The sequence below is a fragment of the Diadema antillarum genome, unplaced genomic scaffold (assembly GCF_040938485.1).
Source record: "Diadema antillarum isolate AM-2024a unplaced genomic scaffold, OU_Dant_1.0 seq00001232_RagTag, whole genome shotgun sequence".
In the NCBI taxonomy this organism is placed as follows: domain Eukaryota; kingdom Metazoa; phylum Echinodermata; class Echinoidea; order Diadematoida; family Diadematidae; genus Diadema; species Diadema antillarum.
In genome coordinates this window covers 305,427-333,097 of record NW_027272020.1, presented here as the reverse complement: position 1 = coordinate 333,097, position 27,671 = coordinate 305,427, and the positions used below count along the sequence as shown (strand labels likewise).

General features: G+C 38.4%; 1 protein-coding gene and 1 pseudogene across 1 annotated transcript; both read right to left on the bottom strand.

The window, feature by feature from the left end:
* Window positions 1–247: 247 nt before the first annotated feature.
* Window positions 248–1,266, bottom strand: LOC139745052 (uncharacterized; annotated as a pseudogene).
* Window positions 1,267–12,594: 11,328 nt separating this feature from the next.
* Window positions 12,595–22,136, bottom strand: LOC139745051 (sulfotransferase 1C4-like). The gene is made up of 6 exons (XM_071655467.1): window positions 21,977–22,136; window positions 20,275–20,528; window positions 19,339–19,456; window positions 18,313–18,410; window positions 16,577–16,760; window positions 12,595–12,704 (listed from the first exon to the last, which is right to left on the bottom strand). Exons 1-6 carry the CDS (start codon window positions 22,134–22,136, stop codon window positions 12,595–12,597), a joined length of 924 nt encoding a protein of 307 aa, XP_071511568.1.
* Window positions 22,137–27,671: the final 5,535 nt, after the last annotated feature.

Genomic DNA, 27,671 nt, shown 5'->3' with positions numbered 1-27,671 from the left:
AAAAATCTTGATTTACTCTGCTGTGGATTCCCACTTTGGAGAGACAAAAAAAAAATGGTGCACTTTGCCCCGGGTTCCCTAATATCTATTTCGGGAAATGTGTCGTAAACTCTAATCGTGGACTACTATGCAAAATGACAGATGGATGGCCTGCATACAGGGAGAAAGAGAGAGAGAGAGAGAGAGAGAGAGAGAGAGGGAGAGATGGAGAGAGTGACAGAGAGAGGGGGGTATTAGGAGGGGGAGATGAAGGGAAGAGGGGAAGAGGGAGAAAGAGGGAGAGCGGAATTTAGACTGGGTACTGCTCCCTGATAGCAATCAGGAGATGCGCGAACATGTCGGCATTGCTATTCCATCGGAACATAAATTCGTCGAGGTAGCCGGGGAACAGCTCCCTGTATGTTCCAAACTGTCTTCGAAGCTTTCGTTTTGCGTGCATCCACAGCCCCTCTATTCCATTAGTATGGACATCCCGATGCACGGGGTCTACAAACCGACGTTCGTGGATGACGATGTCGTGAAGATAAACGCCGTCACCCACCGTATGGAGCTGGTTGTATGTAGCCCATCCATCTGTCATTATGTGCGTGCCTGGCAGGCACCACTCCTGAATTATGGGTTCTAGGGTTTCCCTATCCCTGCTCTCAACTTCTCTTAGTACGCATCTGTTGGATCTCCTTTCTATTGCTCCTAGAACCCAGTGCCCCTCCCTCCACTGGCCCCGGTGATATTTCCTATGAGAATACTTAGATTCATCCACCTCTACTATGATGGGATTCCCCCCCTCGTCAAACCCCCAAGCTGTTCAAAGTGATCAATTTCGTACTGACTGCACACCTCCCTAAGAAAGTTAGTCCATGCACACGCGGTGTGGCGACTGACGTTGGTGTGTTTCTGAATGAATTCTAGTGAAACATCCTCGCACCACAGGTATACTAGAAATACTAAGTCCTCGAGTGGGACGTGACTTTTAGAAAAGAAACTGTCCCGTCGGACGGAAATCCTGTTCCTGCACTGGACGCATCTCCATACGTATCCATCGCTTCTGTCGTTACACGCATTCAGTCGACACTCCCTGTCAAACCGCTCACACGTCATTTGGTTGGAGATAAGGCCTGTTCTCGCAAGATAGCTGAGGGTTGCCCTCTTGTCTTGGAGTCTTGCTTGTATCGCTGGTATATTGAGGATATCGGCCAATACCTCATCTCGTGCCATTATTTCTTCTGCTGGCACGATGTGGGTGGGGGCTTCAGGTCGGCCCGCCATTCTGAGAGAAAAAACAAAACAAAGAAAATAAGAACGATAGTATTAGCATTTGAAGGGGCCTCTTGAATAACAACTATATTTTTTGTTAATGTGGTACATCATTCATTCAAGGTTGAATCAATTCCATATTGACGGATATTTTAGTACTTTGTTTCTGTATTTTGTTGGTTTTGGTGTACAGGTTAAACATGGTATTGGTAAGACAGTGGTGGGTGGGGGATGAAAGGACAGCCGTCGGTTTTGAAGCACTAAAACAGTAGGAAAAAAATCTTTCATCACATCAACACGTCTGAATCATTTTCGTTATAAGAAAAATTTGATTTCATATATCAAAACACTTTAAGAACAATGTTACTTAGTCACAAGTCGTCATTTTCGTATTATAAAGTCTAAAGGGTTATAAGGAGGGAGGAGTCAGAAGCGGTCCGCTTCGAAGTAGACTAAATGTTCTATAATGTTCACTTATAGAACTTTTAGTGTGAAATTAATTTCATAAATTCAACCATTTCCATTAAAATAAAAGTTTTTTAAGGCCCGAGTAACCACAATTTCAATATCAAAGTCATAAGTTACCATTTTCCTGTATAAAGCCTATAATGGGGTTATAATGTGGGAGGGGAGGAGGCAAATAAAGAGGTCTGCTTCAAAGTAGACGAAATGTTTGATAATGTTTACCCATAGAACTTGTAGCGTGATGTCTATTTCATACCTTTCAACCACTTTAATTAAAGTGAAAGTTGTTTCAGGCCCCCAGTAATCATAATTTCAATACCAAAGTCACAAGTCGCAATTTTCCTGTGTAGAGCCTAAGGGGTTATCAGGTGAGGGGGTCGGAGGCAAATAAAGCGGTCCGCCTTGAAGTTGTAGACTGATATCTAGTTCATAACTTTCAGTCAGTTTCATTACAATGAAAGTTGTTTCAGGGTGCCTATCAAAAACCATAATTTCAATAGCAAAGTCACAAGTCGTCATTTTCGTGTATAAAGTCTATTTGGTTAGAAGGAGGAAGGGGTCGAGGGCAAATTAAGCCATCTGCTTCAAAGTAGACAAAATGTTTGATAATGTTTACCCATAGAACTTGTAGCGTGATGTCTATTTCATACCTTTCAACCACTTTAATTAAAGTGAAAGTTGTTTCAGGCCCCCAGTAATCATAATTTCAATACCAAAGTCACAAGTCGCAATTTTCCTGTGTAAAGCCTAAGGGGTTATCAGGTGAGGGGGTCGGAGGCAAATAAAGCGGTCCGCCTTGAAGTAGACTACATGTTCGCCAAGGTTTACCTATAGAACTTGTAGACTAATATCTACTTCATAACTTTCAGTCAGTTTCATTACAATGAAAGTTGTTTCAGGTTATCAAAAATCATAATTTCAATAGCACAGTCACAACTCGTCATTTACGTGTATAAAGTCTATTGAGTTACAAGGAGGGAGGGGTAGAGGGCAAATAAAGCCGTCTGCTTCAAAGTAGACGAAATGTTCGATTATGTTTACCCATAGAACTAGTAGTCTGATATCTACTTCATACCTTTCGACTAGTTTCATTACAATGAAAGTTGTTTCAGCCAACGGTAATCATAATTTCAATACCAAAGTCACAGGTCGCCATTTTCCTGTATAAAACCTGTGAGGTTATCAGGTGAGAGGGGTCGGGGGCAAATAAATCGGTGCGCGTCGAAGTAAAATAATTGTGTGATTACTCATATAACTTGTTGTGTCATATGTATCATATGCCATTCAACAAGTTTCATTAAAATGAAAGTTGTTTGAGGAACGCAGTAATTATAATTTCATTACCAAAGTCACAAGTTGCCATTTTTGTGTATAAAGCCTATGGAATTATCAGGTGAGAGGGGTCGGGGGCAAATAAATCGGTCTCCTTCGAAGTAGACTAAATGTTCGATAATGTTAACCCATAGAATTTGTAGCCTGATATCAATTTCATAACTTTCAAACAGTTTCAGTTAAATAAAACTATTTTCAGGCCCCCAGTATTCATAATTTCAATACCAAAGTCACAAGTCGCCATTTTCCTCCATAAAGCCTATGGGGTTATCAGGTGTGAGGGGTCGGGGGCAAATAAATCGGTCCGCATCCAATTAGAGTAATTGTTTGATAATGTTTACCCATATAACTTGTAGTGTGATATGTATTATATGCCATTCAACGAGTTTAGTTAAAATGAAAGTTGTTTCAGGCTCGCAGTAATCATAATTTCAATACCAAAGTCACAAGTTGCCATTTCCCTGTATAAAGCCTAGGGGTTATCAGGTGAGAGGAGTTGGAGGCAAATAAACTTGTCTGCTTCGAAGTAGACTAAATGTTCGGTAATGTTAACCCAAAGAACTTATAGCCTGATATCTATTTCATAACTTTCAAGCAGTTTCATTTAAATCAAAGTTTTTTGGCTCCCAGTAATCACAATTTCAATACCAAAGTCACAAGTCGCCATTTTCCCGTATAATAATTAGGGGGTTATAGGATGCTGAGAGGGGTATATAGGGGGCAAATTAAGCGGTCCGCTTTGAAGTAGACTAAATGTTCAATAATGTTTACCCATAGAACTTATAGTCTGATATCTATTTCATACCTTTTAACCAGTTTCATTAAAATGAAAGTTGTTTCACGCCTCCAGTCCTCATAATTTCAATACCAAAGTCACAAGTCGCTATTTTCCCGTATAAAGCCTAGGGGGTTATAAGATGCTGAGGGGGTAGGGGGAAAATAATGCGTTCTGCTTTGAAGTAGACTAAATGTTCAATAATTTCAACCCATAGAACATATAGCCTGATATCTATTTCATAACTTTCAAGCAGTTTCATTTAAATCAAAGTTGTTTCAGGCCCCCAGGAATCACAATTTCAATACCAAAGTTAGAAGTCGCCATTTTCCTGTATAAAGCCTATGGGGTTATCAGGTGAGAGGGGTCGGGGGCAAATAAACCGGCCTGCTTCGAAGTAGACTAAAGGTTTGATACTGTTTACTCACAGAACTTGTAGTGTGATGTCTTTTTCATACCTTTCAACCAGTTTCATTAAAATGAAAATTGTTTCAGGCCCCCACTTATCCCAATTTCAATACCAAAGTTACAAGTCGCCATTTTCCTGTATAAAGCCTATGGGGTTATCAGGTGAGAGGGGTCGGGGGCAAATAAACTGGTCTGCTTCGAAGTAGACTAAAGGTTTGATACTGTTTACTCACAGACCTTGTAGTGTGATGTCTATTTTATACCTTTCAACCAGTTTCATTAAAATTAAAGTTGTTTCAGGCCCCCAGTAATCCCAATTTCAATACCAAAGTTACAAGTCGTCATTTTCCTGTATAAAGCCTATGGGAATATCAGGTGAGAGGGGTCGGGGGCAAATAAACCGGTCTGCTTCGAAGTAGACTAAATGTTCGGTAATGTTATCCCATAGAACCTATAGCATGATATCTATTTCATACCTTTCAAGCAGTTTTATTTAAATCAAAGTTGTTTCAGGCCCCCAGTAATCACAATTTCAATACCAAAGTTACAAGTCGCCATTTTCCTGTATAAGGCCTAAGGGAATATCAGGTGAGAGGGGTCGGGGGCAAATAAACCGGTGTGCTTCGAAGGAAATTAAATGTTTGATAATGTTAACCCATAGAACTTATAGCCTGATATGTATTTCATAACTTTCAAGCAGTTTAATTTATATCAAAGTATTTTCAGGCCCCCAGTAATCACAATTTCAATACCAAAGTTACAAGTCGTCATTTTCCAGTATAAAGCCTAAGGGGTTATCAGGTGAGAGGGGTCGGGGGCAAATAAACTGGTCTGCTTCGAAGTAGACTAAAGGTTTGATACTGTTTACTCACAGACCTTGTAGTGTGATGTCTATTTTATACCTTTCAACCAGTTTCATTAAAATTAAAGTTGTTTCAGGCCCCCAGTAATCCCAATTTCAATACCAAAGTTACAAGTCGTCATTTTCCTGTATAAAGCCTATGGGAATATCAGGTGAGAGGGGTCGGGGGCAAATAAACCGGTCTGCTTCGAAGTAGACTAAATGTTCGGTAATGTTATCCCATAGAACCTATAGCATGATATCTATTTCATACCTTTCAAGCAGTTTTATTTAAATCAAAGTTGTTTCAGGCCCCCAGTAATCACAATTTCAATACCAAAGTTACAAGTCGCCATTTTCCTGTATAAGGCCTAAGGGAATATCAGGTGAGAGGGGTCGGGGGCAAATAAACCGGTGTGCTTCGAAGGAAATTAAATGTTTGATAATGTTAACCCATAGAACTTATAGCCTGATATGTATTTCATAACTTTCAAGCAGTTTAATTTATATCAAAGTATTTTCAGGCCCCCAGTAATCACAATTTCAATACCAAAGTTACAAGTCGTCATTTTCCAGTATAAAGCCTAAGGGGTTATCAGGTGAGAGGGGTCGGGGGCAAATAAACTGGTCTGCTTCGAAGTAGACTAAAGGTTTGATACTGTTTACTCACAGACCTTGTAGTGTGATGTCTATTTTATACCTTTCAACCAGTTTCATTAAAATTAAAGTTGTTTCAGGCCCCCAGTAATCCCAATTTCAATACCAAAGTTACAAGTCGTCATTTTCCTGTATAAAGCCTATGGGAATATCAGGTGAGAGGGGTCGGGGGCAAATAAACCGGTCTGCTTCGAAGTAGACTAAATGTTCGGTAATGTTATCCCATAGAACCTATAGCATGATATCTATTTCATACCTTTCAAGCAGTTTTATTTAAATCAAAGTTGTTTCAGGCCCCCAGTAATCACAATTTCAATACCAAAGTTACAAGTCGCCATTTTCCTGTATAAGGCCTAAGGGAATATCAGGTGAGAGGGGTCGGGGGCAAATAAACCGGTGTGCTTCGAAGGAAATTAAATGTTTGATAATGTTAACCCATAGAACTTATAGCCTGATATGTATTTCATAACTTTCAAGCAGTTTAATTTATATCAAAGTATTTTCAGGCCCCCAGTAATCACAATTTCAATACCAAAGTTACAAGTCGTCATTTTCCAGTATAAAGCCTAAGGGGTTATCAGGTGAGAGGGGTCGGGGGCAAATAAACTGGTCTGCTTCGAAGTAGACTAAAGGTTTGATACTGTTTACTCACAGACCTTGTAGTGTGATGTCTATTTTATACCTTTCAACCAGTTTCATTAAAATTAAAGTTGTTTCAGGCCCCCAGTAATCCCAATTTCAATACCAAAGTTACAAGTCGTCATTTTCCTGTATAAAGCCTATGGGAATATCAGGTGAGAGGGGTCGGGGGCAAATAAACCGGTCTGCTTCGAAGTAGACTAAATGTTCGGTAATGTTAACCCAAAGAAATTATAGCCTGATATCTATTTCATAACTTTCAACCAGATTCATTTAAATCAAAGTTGTTTTAGGCCCCCAGTAATCAAAATTTCAATACCAAAGTTACAAGTCGCCATTTTCCTGTATAAAGCCTCAGCATTCCCACTGATTCCCACTGATCAGTTACTAGCCATCCCCTTTAAGCAAAATTGATTGCAGATCTCATAATTTTCCTCTCAGAAAAGTAGATTCACTTCAAACACGACACGTTGGGATTGTATAGTGCACAATTCCATCATCTTTTCACAGAGGACGTTGATAACTTTCAATATATAAGATGATTATTTCTTTATTTTCGTTTGTTTGTCTGCATAATGGATTATGTGAATGAGGTTCCCAAGTGCTTTGCGGAACAGCTCAAACCCCGTTTATATCATGTACATACTCAGTTTGATTAGTATTTAGTCGCTCTACAAAGAAAAAGAAAAAAAAATCATTCAAGCACCAAACATGGTACCGTAACAGAATTGGCATGGCACGAATTCGAAGCGGTAGCGGAGTAAAAGAGTGTTATTTGTACGGAGGTTGCTGTGTATTTCATCTTTTCATGTTACTATAATGTTTGTACTCTCCTGAACTTTAGAAACTATTAGGCCTAGGACCTATATCGCTAGTGGCATTATGTATATTGTACAAGAATATTGGAGACACCCGATCGAATGGTCTTGTTCTACTAAATACAATATGTATAATAAATGTATTAGGGGCTCGGGCTCCCCCCCCCTCCACTTTTTTGAGCACCATACAAAGGAATTCATAGGGTTTCATCACTTTGGGCTCCTCCCCACTTTTTTTTTTTTTGACCAAGAAGTACGTAAGTGACACTAAAAAGAAATGGATAGAGATCTTGAAGTGTGAGTGCTTTAAGGTTAGGGTTTTCCGCTGAAGACCTCGTTCTTTTTTTTTCTTTTTTCTTTTTTGTTTGTCGGCTGAAGAAACCCGGAAATGCCACTAGGGGAGAGATGAGCCGAGAACCCTTCTTTTCTCTTTTATCGGTGGTTGTTATTTTCTATTGTTTTTTTTGTAGACGACTTCTTTTTTTGTAAGGCGGGGATCCCAATCCATCCCGCGGTGGATAACTATTTCACTTTAAAATAAACCGACGGCGTACCATACACTATAGCGTTTCCATGTACAACAAAAAATACTCTCGAACCGTACACTTTGTACATGAATCACGCGAGCATAGCATAGGTCCCACCGCAGGTCCATGGTACCACATTCCATAAAGCTCACATAAAACTGACTGAACTCGCACAGACTAGCGAGGTGGCTCCCAACCACTGAGATCAGTGCTCCCAACAAGTCCTCCCTGCACAGAACAGTACAATACATCTCCCTGAATGCACCCACGCAAGGAGAGTCCAATTCACAAACACACACGCTCGCGCACACACACACACACACACACACACACAAACACACGTGCGCAGTACATAGCATACACACAGACCCGGAAGACACGCCGACGACACACACACGTACACAGTACATACCATACACACAGACCCGGAGGCGACCACTGACGACCCGCAGTGCATGATAGGTACTCGGATTCACATGCACAGCTCGATTAGGGTAAAATCTCGCACCGATAATATAGGGCCGTAAAGTGCACAATTGCCCATTAATTTATACTTAATATATCCTACCCCCTCTCACCATTGAAAATACAGTACCTAGACTCTATAGCCTACTGTAGTTACTGGACAAGCAGTATTTCACCTATCAATTTCTTTTTTTTTCCCTATAGATCTGGTGTCACGTGTGTTGGGTTGAAAATAGTCATGCTGCGGGACATTGACCATTGCATTGTTGACTAGATTCCATTGTTTTTTAGTCCGTTTTTCACTATCGTCTACAAACTAATAGTAGAGATCAAGCTACAATACAATAGTACAAAGGTTGTTGCCTACTCAAGTTCAATCTTTTGAATTATATTTCAATATCAAGCTTTATAAACAAATGATAAAATAACTCTCATAACAAATGATACTCTTGATTTTCTACCTACCAGGTTCTCCATCGGGACAGGCGTGCATTGCTGCAAATGCAGAACCCAGCTGCTAAGACTCAACCAACATTGCGCATTGGCCAAGGTGTAACCGTCCAATGACTGACACCGATTCTTATGAGTGGGACTGATGTCAGGCAAATACTTTTCGAACTGATGGAGGAGTCTGAGCAAGCTGGGCTGGTTCCTCCTCCCTCTTCTGTGCATTCTTCTTCTTAATGTAAGAAGGGATCCCAGAAAACCCCCTCCACTTCTTCTGACCCTTCTTCCTCAGCACGGAACGCGGCATTTTATGAAAATGATTGACAAAATTTAATTACTCAGTAAAATTTACTTATGAATGCTGGTGAAAGTGAAATTGAATGTCTAATATAGATCTAGAGATGGCGCTATGCCATTTTTGGCTCTGGCGCAGATGGCTGGCGGCCTTGCAGGTTGTAGACTACTAGTAGTTTTTACTCTTCAGACTGGTGAAAGAATCACCGAGCAGTTTTTGTTTCTAGGAAAACAAAAGGATCTCGAGGCCGCGAACGAGGAAATGCTTGTGGCTATTTAACCAATTAATCAACAACTTTGTAATTAAGATTTTGACTTTAAATTTTGGTATTCTATAGATTAAAACATGTAGATTCCAGAAATGTAAAAAACCTCAAATTTGATTTTTTTTTTTTTTTTTTTTTTTTTGGGGGGGGGGGGGGGGGGTCTATGATTATTATATTCATGAAATTGCGCCCCCCCCCCCCCCCATGTCAGTTAGGACAATCAAAATTACGCTCAGGATAAAGAGACTCAAGAATAAAAAGGAAACAGGGCAGACAAGAATCTGGAATTTTGTACAAGTAAAGTTTGTGCTTTCTGTTAAGAGAAATGGGCAACAAAGTTATTGCTAAATCAGCAAAACTTAAATGACTTTGGCAAAAATTTGATGTTTTTGAGAATACTAGTGCCAAATAGCATCGGACAGTGGTTAAATGTACCAATGCACCACTCGAATCAGAAATTACGATTTTGTTTTATTGTTCCAAACTCCAGACCTGAACACTATATCTCATCTCTTTTCTTCTTTTCTCTCTTTCTATACTCTTCCTATTCGGGTACCTTATTCTCGGGCTTTGTTTTGTTTTGTTTTGTTTTGTTTGTCCTTCTTTCGTCTTTATAAATTTCCACCTTGTGTTGTCCTTTTTCGTCAAATGACATTTGAAATACTTTAAAGATTCACATTATTTGTTCTACGTGTGTATAATTGTTCTGTTCTTTCCTTTAGTTATATAAAAAGATTGTTGCAAGGCATGCGGTTACACGTATATTATAATAATTTCATCAAGAGGCCGTTGCCCAAGTCAAGCGTTTTACTTATTGATAACGGTCTCCTCCGCCTGTACACTTAAAGATCCGAAATGATATCTATGTATAATTACACATGATTATGTATTTGTAATGAGACATTTTGTTTATATTTTCATGATTTGTGAATAATATGAAGAGTTTTTTTGCAAAAACCGATAAGTCCATATTTCCCAAATGGAGATATTTGCGATTAAAGGTCAAGAAAAATAAAGAGAATAATAAGAAATTTTTTGCTTCTTTTGACCATAACTTAAAAATATACCTGTATATGTAGTGACCAATATATCTTTTAAAAGGTATTATTTTGAACTTTATGACAGAGATCGTACTTGAAAATCTTCAAAAATGGACTTATCGGTTTTTGCAAACAAACCCTTCATATGTTCGGTATTGTCATACCTGTCTGTCATGTACGCGTGGAGAAATAAAGCTTACTGAAACTGAAACTGAAACTGAAATGACATTCATGTACTTTGTCCACTTGACACGGCATAGGATAATATTATTAGTTGCTCCACTGAAAATCTTTTCATTGGTTTTGAACGTTGCATAATGTAGAACAAGTAAGGAAGCGAAAAGAGACGGGAAGGACAAACTGCATTTTGTATGATTGTTTTTATTATTAAATTGTTTATCAATATGAGCATGATGCAAAGTTTCAATTCATATTCAAGCTCCTATATACATGTATTTCTTCACCTTTACTATGGTACAGGTGGGTATTAATCAGACACTTCCCCTTTTAGATGCTTTGAACAGAATTACATACCCATCAAGTTCTGTCCCTTCTTCTACAAAACATTGGTTACCTAATTCAGCTCGTCCGATGTTATTGCTACACTTTGCAGTTGTTCCTTGGTCTGTTGATTTTTGTGGGCTAAAAGATTTGTGATTCATCGCCTAGAAGTTGATGCATCCACAAGTGATAAATGGCGAATATAAAGGAGAGCAGGATTCTCTCTCTCTCTCTCTCTCTCTCTCTTTGCGTTTGATGAAACATTTATTTTGTGTGATACCATGTACATGTCCATGTACAAAATGGCAGTAGAGATCTGTTCATTTTTGAAGTTATACATTGATTGTTATCCATTCTAAGGATGCATAGCTTCAATGAATTTGGTTTAAAAAATAATACGGTTATTCAATTTCGAATTTGCCCCACAGGGCATTAACCAAAAAAAAAGAAGAAACACCATACAAATATTTTTTACAATCGCAAAAATGAGTTTTAAATGAAGGCAAGTTTTCTTTACATTTTGAACAGGCAAGCATCCTATTGTTTTACTAACCCCTGAGTGAATGAAGCTGTTTCAGGCTATTATGACCTCAATATGTGATCGGTAGCAGCCTTGGCCTTGACCTAGTAACATGATGATGACGGAATCATAGCATCAGATAGATGTAATCTTATCTAAAAATATCCCTGGACAGATACACTGTATACTATAATTTCAATACAATTGCATATGTGACGAATTATGATTTTGTAGTCAATTTTGAATAAACACGCATGCAGCGTACAATACGCAAGAATCATCGAATTCGTCACGGCAACGAAGAACAAAAGAAGAAACACTACATCTGAGTATTAATCAAATTTTATCTTAACCAGTCTTAAAAATGTGCTACATGTATACTTATCTCTTGAATTGTCTTCCGAACTTAAAGGTCTCAAGAGAAAATGTCAACATATTCAACAAAACTAAACGGGGTCATCCCACGAGCTCAACACCTACGAAGGGTAAAGCCCACGAGCTAGACACTGAAAATATCTAAAGATCTATGAGTCATACACCCACGAGTCATACAGCCACAAGATAAAAACAAAGTGAACGGACATACCATAACTGCAAAGACACTAAGCAAAACCGCCCCATGTTACAGACACTATAGTCAAATAAGGCCCATGACCTCGACACTACTCAAATACTTGTGAGGCCCATGAGCTCGACCCTAAGCAAATAAGGCCCATGATCGCGACACTATAGGAGACAAATGCCCACCAGCTCGACACTACATATACATGAGGCCCCATGATGTAATGAAAAGTTCGTGGGCCATTTTTGCCTGGTGTCCAGCTCGTGGACTGTACGACTTGTGAGCTGCATAAACTGGTGGGCCGTATAACTCATTGGCATATTATGACTTGTGGGCTCTATGGCTTGTGAGCCGCATGACTCTTTGATGTTGAGCTCGTGGCTTGCATCCAACTGGACATTTGTAAAATACAGGCGACTGCGTATATACAAGCTCGTACGTGCGATTTACCACACTCCAGGTATGAAAATCGCAATCACATTACGCAAAATGTATATATCATCATTTCATCTAGCCTATATCACTATATCACTGATGTCCCATTTGGTCATACATACAAATCTTTGCATTCCATTTTCTGTTCCTGGCTGCCAACTTAATTTTCACATCACACCAATCGGATCTATAATTTTGGTGAGTGCGTTTCACAGAACACTGTGACTAAGTGCAGTAAGATGACATTAATGTAACCCATTATGCCCTAAACAGGGAAAGTTCTGTACAAACTTTAGTTCGTTTTTTATTTCCCCCTTGAATAGTGGAGTTGGATGCGGATGTTCCATTTCATTCAAAGGATATGTTGAAGTTCGTCCCTGCCATTTCTTTCTGATACCATTCATCGAAGATCTCATTTTGTGCCACAGTGAAGCGAGTTTTCCACTGCCCGATCTTACCTGTGATGTAAAGGCAACATCAACAGACACAGTGGATAGAAATTACTCGAATTATTATCTAGTATACCGATATAAAAAAATCGGAATGTTAGCGCATAATAAAAGGAATTACCTTCGTTTTTATTTTGTGATAGGGTGATTCTAAAGGCACTGAAAGCCGTAGAATAGTTGGACAACGATCAGTGACGATAGAAAATTTATCCAACAATACTTCCAATAACATCTCCCCTTCTATACATGTACATGTTTAGGAATTTAGGAGAGATGTGAAAGTTATACTTAAAGTGAAAAGAGTAAGTTTCACAAACGCATGTGCCATTGATTTTAGTTTTATTCTATACCTTCTATATTCTGTACAATTTCATATCCATCTACTCAATGTATTGGTATTTAGTTTAGTTTCGTTTTGTTTTTAAATTCCGTTTTCATCAACACAATTACCGAAAGCAGTTTGTCAACAAATTCGTAACCACTTTACTCGATGGATTTTGATAGCCTAAAATTCCTCAATATTACGGGTATAAAAACCACCGTGCAGTTGTATCACTGATATGTTTTGATTGATATCGTATACTCGGTATCTATTATCTATAGCGACATAATTGCTTTATCATGGTTGTTATGTTTGACTTCTTATATGTGTTGATTAATCAACATTTCATCATTGCCGCAAAAAAAAAAGAAAAGAAAGAAAGAATGTAAGTAATGTAAGGTATGTGTATCATTATACCATGCCATACCCACAAACAAAATCACTTTTCCATCTACACAGTTATCATAACGTATGAATTTTGTTTATTACTAATGCAAGAAATTTCATGAGCTCAATTTTTTTTTCACAATGTATAGGTATAAAAGGGTCGTGCGTTTGCTGCAAGACCATGTCCACAATCAAATTAAGTTCCTTGATCACGGTTGATCTAATTCTATCATCTCTCTTTTCTATTTAATCATCAAATTTTGAACAATTTTGCAGCCGTGAATTATATACACAAAGCATGAATTATCGTGACTGTATATATATTACGGTTCGTAATGTTATTCCGAAGGTTCGTTAATCAGAAAAAGAAAAAGGTTCGTACTTCCGATATAAGGTTTGTTTCTATGCACGTCTTTGCGTTTTATCAATTATTGTATTACTGAAAAATATTATATCGGCAATATTGTCTCCTTTAACACATATATTCAATCTGTCCCTTGTTACTGGCATAGTGCCTAGTCAAATGAAAATTGCTAAAGTTGTTCCGATTTACAAAAAAGGTAAAAAGCAAGATGTAAGTAATTATCGTCCAATTTCTCTTTTGACGGCGATGTCTAAGATTCTTGAACAGTTGATATATTCTCGTGTAATTAAGTTCCTAAACGAATGCAATATTTTTTGTGAGTCTCAATTTGGATTTAGGAAAAAACACTCTACTACTCATGCTGTGCTTGCTTTTATCGATAAAGTAGCCCACGCTATTGACGACTCGTCACATACTGTTGGTATATTCCTGGACCTGTCCAAGGCCTTTGACACTATCGATCACGGTATTTTGTTATACAAACTCTCGCACTATGGGATACGTGGAAAGGCCTTGGACTGGTTCAGGAGCTACCTAACTAGCAGGAAACAGTTTGTAAATATCAACGGCTTCAGTTCCAACTTAAAAACACTATCTTGTGGGGTCCCTCAAGGATCCCTTTTAGGCCCACTTTTGTTTATTCTTTATATAAATGATTTCAAAAATTCATCTAATGTTTTATCTTTTCTTCTTTTTGCCGATGATTCTAATATCTTTTTTTCCCATCGAAACCCAACAACCCTTTTAGATGTAGTGAACAGAGAATTAAAGTCGGTTCAAATGTGGATCCAAGCAAACAAGTTGTCTCTTAATATAAACAAAACTGTTTATATGTTATTTAGTAATTCTGTGATCCATTTGCCTGGCGATATAAAAATGAATAATGATTGTTTGATTCAAGTTGAATCGTTTAAATTTTTAGGTCTTCATATTGACCATGAATTAACATGGAAATATCATATAAATTATTTATCTAAAATGCTTTCGAGAAATACTGGGATTTTAGATAAGCTAAAACATTTTTTTCCAAAGTATATTTTGAAAAATTTATATTCAACGCTCATTTTACCCTACCTCTGTTACGGAATACTTGCCTGGGGAAACTGTGCCAAATTATACATTGATAAAATTTTCAAACTACAAAAACGGGCTATTCGTTCAGTAAATCTAGCCGATTATTATTGTCACACGAATGATTTCTTCTTTGAAAACAGACTCCTTAAGGTTGCTGACTTGTTTTTATACAACTTAGGCACATTTATGTTTCAGTTATCAGCCAACGGCTTGCCTGACGTATTTACTCATATGTTTCAGAAAAACTATGCCGTCCATGCTTACCCCACAAGACAAAGAGAATCATTTCACCTTCCACGTACCCGCACACTCCTTGCTCAAAAAACAATTGTTTTTACCGGACCTAAATTCTGGAATGATCTTCCCGCCGATTTAATCAATTGTTCTAGTATGTTTACATTTAAACAAAAATTGAAATTAATGTTAATAAATGAATATAATCAGTCTGATTAGAATATTTCAATATGTTATATGCGCAGTATCCTCGTTCAATGTATATTTCTGGTTTATGCTCCCGTTATATAATCACTGCATCCGTATTTGTATCAACATTTAGAACTCACTATGAAGTTGATTATAGATAATGTGCACGTATATACTTGTGTACTTATATGCCATATTTTCACTCAGTTCTTATTCTTTGGGTTCTTGTTTTTTGTTTTTTTTTGTTTTTCACCTTTTCTCTTTATTCTCTTGTTTCTTTTTCCCTTTGTACTTTAATATTTTAGCTTTCATATCGTTTCGTCATTATTACTTTGTGTCCTATCTCCATTGATTGCATAGCAAATTTACACCGGTATTTTTTCATGGAACCTGCGCTTACAAGCTTTGCTTTTGCGGTTCCATCATATTTCACAAGTTATAGAAAATTAGTCTTATGTACATTATGAATGCTGACGCACTTTCTGTTCATGTCCCGACGTATGACATGTTTTGTATCTTGCTTGGTTTGTATTCTTTTTTGGATGTATTTTGATGTCAAGTGAAATATGAAAATAAACGTGCTGGAACTGTTCACTGTGTCTCGAGTGCAAGACCAGTGCAGTTTCAGTTATTCAATTCAATTCAATTCAATTGTCTAAATAGATATCTGTATTCCATAATTCCCCTTATCTGATTTATCCTGGGACCTACGACTGAACAAGTTAGCTTTTACGTAGGCCCCATCCCGGGGACCCATCAAATTTCTTGTACTATGAACATGGCCAAATATTACTGTAAACAGGCCTTTGTGTTTACATCGAGACAGACTGTTGTACATTCCGGTGAAGTTTCACCTATGCTTTGTAATTTTGGCATTGTGTAGTTGTACTTTTATCTGTATGAAATATAACAAACCTCACATCATTTTCGGATCAACGAACCTTCGGAATAACTAACGATCGGAAAACGCTACAAACTTTCGAATGAACGAAACCTAATTTCTATATTTACGAACCTCTAGGTATGCCGAATTTGCGTTTCGGAATAACGAACCTTCGCAGAACAACAAACACCATCCCCATCACTCATTTTTTTACTGTGGAAAATAACGAACTGCGCGTTAATCTACTAGTGGTTTCCTATTCACTTTCAAATTTAGATAGAATTGGACTCTTATTTACGCTCTTGGTACTTCAATGATACAAGTTGCAAGATAATTCATAATTACAAATATCATTATAAAAAAAAAACATTAAAACAAAACTACAATCTCAGATTTTGAAACACTGGATTAGACAACATGATACTTGCCTTTGTTGAGAAACGAATTCAGACCAGGCCCACGAGTGAGATTTTCTCGCCCAGACTCTGCGAGCTTGTGATACGTCTCCTTCATTTCCGACAGGGAACTGTTCATCACAACTCGTTCGAGAACTTCGTCCGATAGAGGGCGCCCAATGTGTTCGGCTATATTCCTGACACCTGTCATTGGATCCTATCCAACGTAATAATGATAATAGTTATGATAATAATGATGATGATAATAATGATAATAATAGTAATAATAATAATGATAATAATAATAATAATAATAATAATAATAATAATAATAATAATAATAATAATAATAATAATAATATAATGTTAATAATGATAAAATAAATGAATGAATTAAAAAAAATTAATATAAAAAAATGAAGTGTTAATTAGTTGTATGGATATACATGTACACCAAAATCTGATGAAACAACAAAGCGCTTCACAGAATGTCATGGAATTCCGGACCAGTTAAAAGGTACACCGAAAAAAAGAGAAAACTTTTGCAAGCACAGCAGTGAAAATTTTTGCAAGCACAACAGTGAAAATTGTAATCAAGATCGGAAAAAAATATTGAAGTTATGAATGTGTGAAGCTTTCATAATTCTAACCAAACAGTTATGGAACAGTCAAATCTGATTTTGCAAATGAGTGAGTTGATAATGCCATTGTCTCACAACTTGTGTATTATTATAGGTTGTATACTTAAAATCTTAATTTCATTTTTTTTAATTATTCAAACGCTGTTATAATTATATATGCTCCCGTCTCAAATCCTATAATGATTTAATCATTATATTGAAGTCATTTTTATAGCCAGGGATAACACAACACACAATGGTTTACAATTTTGTAGCAGAAGAATTGAATTTTCGTCGGCTGATGCACACGATCAGTGAATAACGTCATCAGCTCACTCATTTCCTTTATTCATATTGACCGTCCAAAAACTTTTGTAACTTCACAGTTTAAGTAACTTCCCTAATCGTTATCCGATTTCCATCAAATTTTCACTATTGCGTTTGTTGTTATTGTACTCGATCTTTCTTTTCCGACCTAACTTTCAAAAGATCCAGAATTTCCCTTTAAGATAAGCCGACGAGGGTGTCTTTGTTTGGTCCATCCCTAGATAAAGTTCTTCACCCACGACGTCCCTCCACCTAACCCGCCGCATGTTAGAATCGGGTACCAGGCATCGCTGGGTGATAAACAATCATGACTGGATCCTCAAGGAAATAAATTGCTACCCTCGTCATGTGAATTGGACTAAACCAAGCGTATACATCATTATCACCCTCACAAACTGTGATTGAGCGAACACTCTATTGACCGGGTTAGGTTTTCCATCATACCTCCATCCATTGTGTTGATGATGGACAGGGTGGCATTCGGATTTATGGGTGATGCTCGTTCTTCCGAAGGTTCGTTATTCCGAAGGTCTGTTAACGCGAAAATGAAATAATGAATAACCAACCGTATTTCATTTTCGGAATAACGAACATTCGGAATTATGAACCTTCGGAATAACGAACCCTATTTCATTTTCTGAACTTGCGAACCATCGGAATAAAAGAACTTTCGGAATAGCGACCCTTCGGAATAATGAACTTTCGGAATAGCGAAACTTCGGAATAACGAACCGTTACCGGATTTATAGGTTATACCATGCGTATTGCTTTGACGGATACGCCCCATCATTATACGTGACCCGTGTTTTTCTCCTTTTTTACCCGCAGAAGCTCCTCGTACTGTACGATTAGTAGATTCTTCTCTCCCCGACTATCCAGGGCCTCTTTTACGTGTGCAGGCCATGATCCCCAGTACATTTCTGTGACGGAAAAAGAAGAAAGAAGAAGAAAATCAGCAGAGAATAGCATGAAAAAAATCATTAAAGGGATGGTGTAATTTGGGTTTAGATGGAGCTTCATGTTTCCAACTTTTTTGTGAGGTAACGAGAAACCTCTTATGAAATATGAAATAACATACAAACCAAAAATGAATTCAAAGTTTATGACATGAAAATGGTTTTGCAATGGCTACAATATACATCCAAAAACAAAGAGGTCATAATGAAAGGTGGGACCTAACTTTTATCGTGATCACCTTCTCTTTATCATATTTTTTTGAATAACTCAGCGATTTTAAAACTGATTTTCAAAAAAAAAACCACACACGTCAAATTCCTCTTGGTGATATTTCATGAGTGATAATTGGCTGGTATAAGGCTTAAGGTGCATCAAATATTCTTTCTTGGGTATGAATGTGGCCCTGAAAAGGGCTTACCCACTCCCGGCGTTTCGGCAAGCATGTTGAATTCTTGCCGTTTTGAAGAGAATGGGAACGCCGGGAGTGGGTAGGCACTTTTCAGGGTCACATACTTACGCAAGAAAGAATACGGGGTGCAGGGCAACGTTAAGCCTTCTACCACCCCAAGTTCTATCGCCACGGAAGCCTTTCAAAGATTTCTTCATACAATGTAAGCAGTTCCTAAATATCTCGCAAAAAGTTAAAATCACAATCTCCCATTTCAACCGAAACTATACCAGCCCTTTTAGATATGGTGAAGATAATATGTCATACAGACACTTGTTAAAAATGGAAAATGAACAAGAATAGATCCTATGGACATAACAAACATACTAACGTGGAATGTTCCATACCTCTCTGCATACATGAACTATAATATTAATATGCTCATGTTTGTAACTGGAAAGTAAAATTTAAAGGAAGTAATAACACAAGAAGAAAAGACTTACTCCCCTGAAGGAATTGCTCGAAATTATCTTCCCATTTGAGCCCCACTATCTTAGAAACCGAGTAAAAGTTAAACCATGACATGGTGATATCCTTTGGATTGCGGACACAGTAGATGGCCTGCAGGAAGAAAAAGAGAACAGGAAATTGAAAGAAGGAACATTACAAATTAAATACAATCGGACATAAAGCGTATACCTGACATTCAAGGGATTATAGGGTTTGGAGGCCTATCACCGTAAAAGATTGAACGGCAAACCTCTGAAATAATTAAATTCAACAGATCTGTCTCATAGATATGGATGTGTTAGAGACGTGAATCTGCAGCATTTCCCAAATTACAGTAGCCATGGTGATTTCAAGTGGTATTGTCTAACCGAGGAGGTCCAAGAGATGGAGTCCTATAGCAGTCCTTAAACCCATGTTTGGTGTCGCCACTTACAGATATTTGATGCATATGCGGAATTTGATCTGCCTCATAATTATGTAGGAAGACAAGTTATTCATTGCTCATGTCTTCGATAATTGCATAATGACCAGCCACTCTGTAAGGAAGGTGCGGATGATGATCATTTCTTTTCCTTCTCTATTATCAAAGATGAGTGAATATTATGGACACGGGGATGTGTCAAAAATACAAATTGCGCAAACAGTGATGAAATAATGATTAAAAGAATATGTCATTTGGGCATGTCCCTGGCGTGCATTAATCTGACATATTGAGTTGTAAAGAACGGGTATGCAGGGGTGGATCCAGGAATTCTGAAAGGGGGGGGGGGGGGCAACTACTGGTGCCACATCCGGGTTTCATTTTTTTTCCTTTTGTTTTTAACGGAAAAATAGTGGGGGGGGGGGGGGCCTGCGCCGGTTGCGCCCCCCTCTGGATCCGCCACTGGTATGGTAACTCCCAGCTCTTGCACCTCCTTGATCAAACCTACCTTAGCTTTCTTCAGCATATCGCGGGGCATGCGATTCAGTCGGATGTGTGTGAGAATCACCCTCGGCGAGGGCGCCTTATCGATCACGTCCAAGAAAGGTGACATATCCAAATTGGCCAGGTCTTCTTTCTTCGTTGGGAATTTCTGCTCCATGTTAATCATCTCGGCAGCAGAGGAAAGCAGAGTTCGATCAACTTTTTCCGGGTAGCCTTCGTTCAAGATGAGAGCTACGATCTCTATTATCCAATGGGTTCCTTCATTTAAAAGAAATGACATTTTACAGTCATGAGGCCCCAACTGCCGCTTCAGTTACTTTAATGGCGTTATTATTGTACAAGTGCGAGATGAACGGATTTCCTTTATGGCCCGAATTCACGAAGGTGGTACAAATGAAACCATGGTTTATACCATGGACAAAAACCATGGAGCGCCAAGTGTCGCATGGAACATTTCGTTACGAAATCAGTCATTTCGTCGATAAAATGACTATTTTGTAACGAAATGACATTTTGTAACTAAATGAACATTTCGTCCACGAAATTATAATTTCGTTAACGAAACGGTCACTTTGTCAACGAAAAGACCAATTTTGTAACGAAATATTCCGTGCGACACTTGGCGCTCCATGGTTTTCGTCCATGGTTTAAACCATGGTTTCATTCCTTCGTGAATTCGGGCCTATGTGTGCACATTGTGAACTTCTGCAGTATAAGGTTTGTGTAAACACGGTATGTATAGTCTGTGCTATGTCATAAATCTGTATATGTTTGACGTAATACATGTACATGTAATATTCATCTTCCGATATTTCTGCAGGGTCAGATATAGGCCTACCGATTCAAGCATGCATGACTATATAGAAAGGCACATAAATTCTCCAGATCGACAATGCATACAAACAATTATTGCACGCTACAAAACTCCACGCACGAACAGACAAGATACATTACTCACATTATACACACCATACATTATCATTGAACATTGCACTGAAGACCTATTCACACACACTCGAGTCATGATCTATATTGCGCTTTTTGCTCTCTTGCATATTCACACTCAGAGACCCCCCCCCCCCCAAAAAAAAACAACAACAACAAACAAACAAACAAACAAAACAAACAAACAAACAAACAAACAAAACAAAAAAACACAAAAAAAAACACGAAAAAGATATCACGGTCCAAATGATAACGGCCAACCTGTACTTGGACTTTGTATTTACTGTGACTCAAAATCATTGTCTCAAAATGTCCGACCTATATATTGCGCCTGGTATTATGGCTTGTAAAAAAAAAAAAAGTACGATTTTGCACACCGTTCATAAATATAACTCACTCCGCGAATACTGTCTAGCAATTGCAACTATTTTGGAAAAGTCGTGCTTTTAGTGCCACGCGGATCGCGATTTGAATCTCACTAATACTAGCGATAATGTTCATACACCTTTCAGAAAATAAAGCCAGTGTTTGCGTCCCGATTTAAGTAGCGACGCATATCATAATGGTGTCTATTGGTGGCTGCTTCAATGGGCCTTCTTACGCAAAAGCATGTTTCATCTGCACAGCCTTATGTCATCAGGCAGGCACACACACACACACTCACACACACACACACACACACACGCACACAAAAATATGAAAACATAACTTTTTCACATTGTATAGGCCCCTCCCCCTTCCACATTTTCCTCCGTTTTTACCTGATTTGGGGAATGTGATCACCCAGACATCGTCGGGACGGACTTCGAATGATCGAAGTCCTTCGATGCTGGATTTGAGAACGACCGAAGGGTACCATATCCCATCATGACAATGCTTAAATATAGCTTCCGGTGGACTCTGGGAACTCTGGGCAGCCATCTTAGATTCTCTGTCAAGACAAATTAGTGTTATTTCAGCGGTTATTGAGTCTTTACTATCTTGATATAGTTCTGCATGTGCAATGCGGCTGAACCTATGGGTCCAATCGGATTGTGAAGGAGATAATTACGACATTGAATTTTACTTTCAATGATGATATCATCATATTGCCTTGATAACATTCTTACGAGTATAGGCCTAAGTATATTGTGATAATCCAACCATGATTCTGCGATTCGACATGACACAACATGATGATATGATATGATATGATATATGATGATATATGATTATGATATGATATGATAATGTATGATTTGATATGATATGATAATGATATGACATTGACATGATATGATGCGAAAGAGATTGCGTTATGGCTTGATATGACGTGATAGTGCACGATGAAAGGTCACAATGAAATAATATTACGTAAATGTTCATGCGATGACAGAATTGATGCGTAATTACCAAAGTTTGTTTTTTTTCGTCAGTATCAATACAAGAGGCATATACACAATAGAAGCCAATAGGTGAAATCAAACAACAACTCGGGGCTACATGCATTTTCAAGAATTTCTGTATGGCCAGGGAGATGGTAAAGAAGCGTCTATTATAGTTATCCAACCTCCCTGTATCCCTGTATATAATGACATCAGGCTAGAAGATGCCCGATACAAGAAGCACCCATGCATTCTGCTGTCGTTAAGTGCATTTCACCTTTATTTCCCTTGCAAGAATCCATGGGTATGAAAACAACAAATGTGTCACCTCCACTTACTTCAAGGGGCTCATCCCAGCATGAGCTCCATAACCACGTGTCACGACCCAAGAGAGATAAATATCTCTATAGAGAACGTACACGAGTTATACAGCCCATCACGAGCTAGACACCAAGTAGAACAGGCCCACTACGCACTGTATGGCTAGTAGTGTAGGACCTAAAACAGGCCCATGAGCTAATCACTTTAGGAAAATAAGGCCCATGATGAGCTCGACATCAAAGGTAAAACCAAGAAGTCCACGAACTCGACACAACGTGCATTAAGACCCTTGATGTTTAGTGTCGAGATCATGGGCCTCCTTTGCCTAGTATCGAGCTCATGGACCGTATAGCTCGTGGGCCAATTATAGTTGATGTCGAACTCTTGGGCCTTGAATGTCTAGGCTCGATCGTGGGACGACGGAGCGTTTTCAAAAGTGTGTGTGTGTGTGGGGGGGGGGGCACTTCCGGGTTTCATGAGCTAACAAGCAAGTAAAAAAAGAAAGTCTTCGGCTCATCTCTCCCCTTCCACTTCAGGGTTTCTTCAGCTGACAAGTAAAAAAAAAAAAAGGTCTTCAGCGCAAAAACATAATCTTACAGCGCTCACACCTCAAGATCTCTATCTATTTCTTTTTAGTGCCACTTACGTACTTCCGGGTTAAAAAAAAAAAGTGAAGGGGCTCAAAGTGATGACACCTTATGTAGTCCTTTGTATGGTGCACAAAAAGTGTGTGTGTGTGTGTGGGGGGGGGGGGGGGGGGGGGCGAGCCCCCCTGGCCCCCCGGTTCCGCCGGCCATGATCTTGTCTTGATCGCTCCACTCATAAGTTGCAGGGTAATGTAGTGACATGATTATTTCTCGCTATAGTTATGAATATGGGGGCGCTGTGGCATAGTGGATAAGACTCCTGACTCCCGATCGGAGGACCCCGAGTTCGAATCCCGCCCAGTGCTTACGTCCTTGGACAAAATGTTTTTACCCACCATGTCCCTCGACTCGGGTGAATGAATGAGTTCCAGGCAACGCTATATAATAGGGTAATAATAATGGCAGGGCCCTCTGGTAGAGCAATGACAACACTGAAGAGGCTACCCTAGGTGAATATGTAAGACCGTACTATTATCATTATTATTAATGATTTATGATATGACAATGTGATACATTGCATACGACAAGTATTATTATATGACTGTAATTATGATAAACATCCATGATATCATGGTGCATGTGATGATGATGATGATGATGATGATGATGATGATAAGGCCGGTATGCTACGATATAAACTGATAAGGCAAAGGAATTATAACAGGATTGATTGATATAATTCATGACACGACAGAACATCATCACCATGGGTTTTCATTCGATAGATCCAAGAAACATAATCAATGATAATAGGGGAGAGAATGAGCACATATTGATATAGATATAACACTTATGAATACAATGTCAAATTGAAATTGAAATTGAAATTCAAACTATGTCGACTATACCCGGCCAGCAAGTGTACCTTGACGATAGACCCTTTTGCATACAATGTCATGCAGTCCGGTCAATACACGGCAATCGTGTAATAATGGCTGAAGTGAAGGCTTGACTTACAAGATACTGTATATACAGTAACACTGAGTGTCATACAGCAACTGATGACATACCGTGTTCGAAGGTATCCCATTGACCTATTAGTGGCATTGTGATGAGATTGAAGGTCAAGTAATAATAAAGATAGACTGGCGATATAAATGTGCAATTATTGTATACACTGATCGGGTCCATGATTATGTTAATAATAACAATAAAAGGGACATTTATAATGTCCTTTACCACTCAGTCTGGGTGATCAAAGGGCATGAACAATCTCACATACATCATAAAAGAGAGAAAGGAATAGAGAAAAGAAAGGAAGGATTCAGAAATATTGAGTCATTGACTAATCATATGCTTAATGACTTATATATAGGTGTGTTTTCAGTGCTGTCTTTAAGGGATTGTACAAATTCGGTTGAGACCTAACTTCAGATTTCTAACATTTTTTTTTTGAGCGAGATAATGAGAAACTTTTTGTGAAATATGATAGAGCATGTAATTCTAAGAGGAATTTAGCGTTTATTTGATAAAAATTGGTTTTGAAATGACTGAGTAATCAAAGAAAAAAGAGCGATCCTATAGGTGGGACCCAGCTTTTATTACGATTGCTTTGATTTACTTTGTTTTGGGTGCCTCAGCCGTACCAAAACCGATTTTCATCAAGTAAACTTTGAATTCCTCCTAGAATGGTATCTTCTTTACTATTTCATAAGTGGTTTCCTGGTATCTCGAAAAAGTTAAAAGCCAAATTCTCATCTCCACCAATACTAAACCATCCCTTTAAAAGAATTCGCTGAGGAGATAGTACGAATGTGTAAAGAAGGCTTGTTCCAAAGAGAGGATATCCTGCCGTAGTGAACGAAAGACCTGTCACCCCACATGGTTTTTGTTTTGGCAACTATGAGAGACCAGTATTACTAGAACGGAGTGATCTTGAGGGAGCGTATGCCTACTGATGAAACAGAGAAGAATTATACTGTGGGGCACATCTTTTCAAATAATGATATACAAAAAGTAACTAATAAATTGAGTGCGGTATAGAATGGGTAACCAGCGGAGTGACCCATGTACAGGAGTAATATGAGTCAATTTTGATTTAAGACTGATAATTCTTGATGCAGAGTTTTGGACTTAAAGCAGTTGTGACAGCTGACTACATGAAGCAAACCATACAGAAGGGCATTACAATACAATGTACTAACTAATGCTACAGTCACACATGGCCGGATTTCGAACCGGACCATTAGGAATTGAAACTGTATAGACCCGGTTCGAGCCGTAGAGACCCGCATTGACCCGCATCGTAACCCGTGTCAATTCCTGATGGATTCCGGGGGCTAGGATACGGCGGTGGAGAATTTGTGGTCATGTTCAAAATTTTCTCACGGATTTCAATTCCGTATTGATATCCGAATTGACCCGGTTCGAACCGCATTGACTCGCATCGACCCGCTGCAACCCGCAGCGTAAAACCGTACGAACCCTTGCCGTATACCGCATTGCCTTCATGCAACGGATGATGGCAAGGTTTACATCCGGGTCGGTACAGGTCGAAGCGGGGTTGACACGGGTCGATAGGGGTCGAAAAAGATTCAGTTAAGGATTTAAAGTGAATTTTTATAAGGATCGATACGCGTCAATACGGGTCTCTGATAATGGACCCGGTTCGAAATCCGGCGGTGTGTGACAGTAGCATGAATTACCCTCCATTCCGGGACTAATCCGGCTCATTTTCACCCGGATCAAATCCGTTTTGTGACCCGGCCGTGTGTGACTGTTAATATTACGTTCAAAACATACAGGGTACCTATTAGGGCTCACACGGGTAAATAATTCCCCATAGAGACGTGTGTTAAAATTCAAATTTCAAAAAATTATGTAAAATAGCTGGAAGAAATGAGGTGTTTCATCTTCACTAACCTGGATAAGTGAGATATATACTTTCATCCATCAATTTCCAGGGTGGGTTCTTCTGCTCTAATTCTGTCCACGGGTCCGCAAAGCCAGACTACGAGTTCTTGTCACTCAAAAATCACCTATTTTCCGTACACGTACCCAATGAAATATAGTCCCCTCAAATTCCATCAGAGAAGCTTTCATCTTCCAACCAAAATGCAGTTTGTAGAGGAATTCATACTCAATGTCTACAGCTATTCAGTTTTTTGCCAAACTACATCATTGATTTTTCATTATTTTTTTCTTCATTTATTTTGGTATCTTTGGTACGAATTTGTGAAGGGGTCTGGGACAGTCCATTTTATTTACAGGTGTGAGCCCTATAACGGAGCTGATATCGGACAGAATTACAGATGTTGCTTATCTGAGCCCACATGGACATATAGAAGAATTGAAAATCATCTCAAGATTTCTAGGTATTGGCAAGTGATCAATCTCAATAGATTTGACTTGCACTTTCTGCAATTGTGACTTTGGACCAATTAATAACAACTTTGCAGACTTTGTGATGTAAGGAGCGAGAGCTCCGCCATCAACGTTTATCATTGACACATCGTTGGAGCCGAGTCGTTACAAAGTTGAAGGGGAAATCCAGTCCAAATATTAGTTAGGCTCTAAAAAAAGTAAAATCTTATGAGTTTAGTGGTAAAGATTTGATTGAAATCAGATGAAAAACAAAGAAGTTATGACATTTGAAGTTTTGATAATTTCTGCAAAGCAGTTCTTCAAGACAGTGGAAATGAGTATGCAAATTAGTGAGCTAACCGTATGTCATAACCTCACAATTTTCCATAGATCGTGTGCAAAATAATCATGATAATGACGAAAATTGAATGTTTCTGTCATTGAAGTCTTATATGCTATTCCTTTTTGAATAACTTCCAGTTAGATATACCAGGATTTGAGCTTCCGGCATAGTTGCGTTTGAATGTAAAACTGGAACTTTCAAAATCTTGTGTATATACAAACTATATGGCAAGTTGTTAGGGGATGACGTGCTCACTTTGCATTTGCATATTCATTATTGACCGTTCAAGAACTGTTTCCCGAAAAATTAGCGAAACTTCAAAATGTCATAACTTTCTTGTTTTTTACCCAATTTCTACCAAAATTTTATCTTAATTTTAATTTGAACTCACAATATTTTACCTTTTTCCATCAGGCTAATTTATATTTGGACTGGATTTCCCCTTTAAAAAGTTCTGATTTGAGAGATTAAAGGAGAT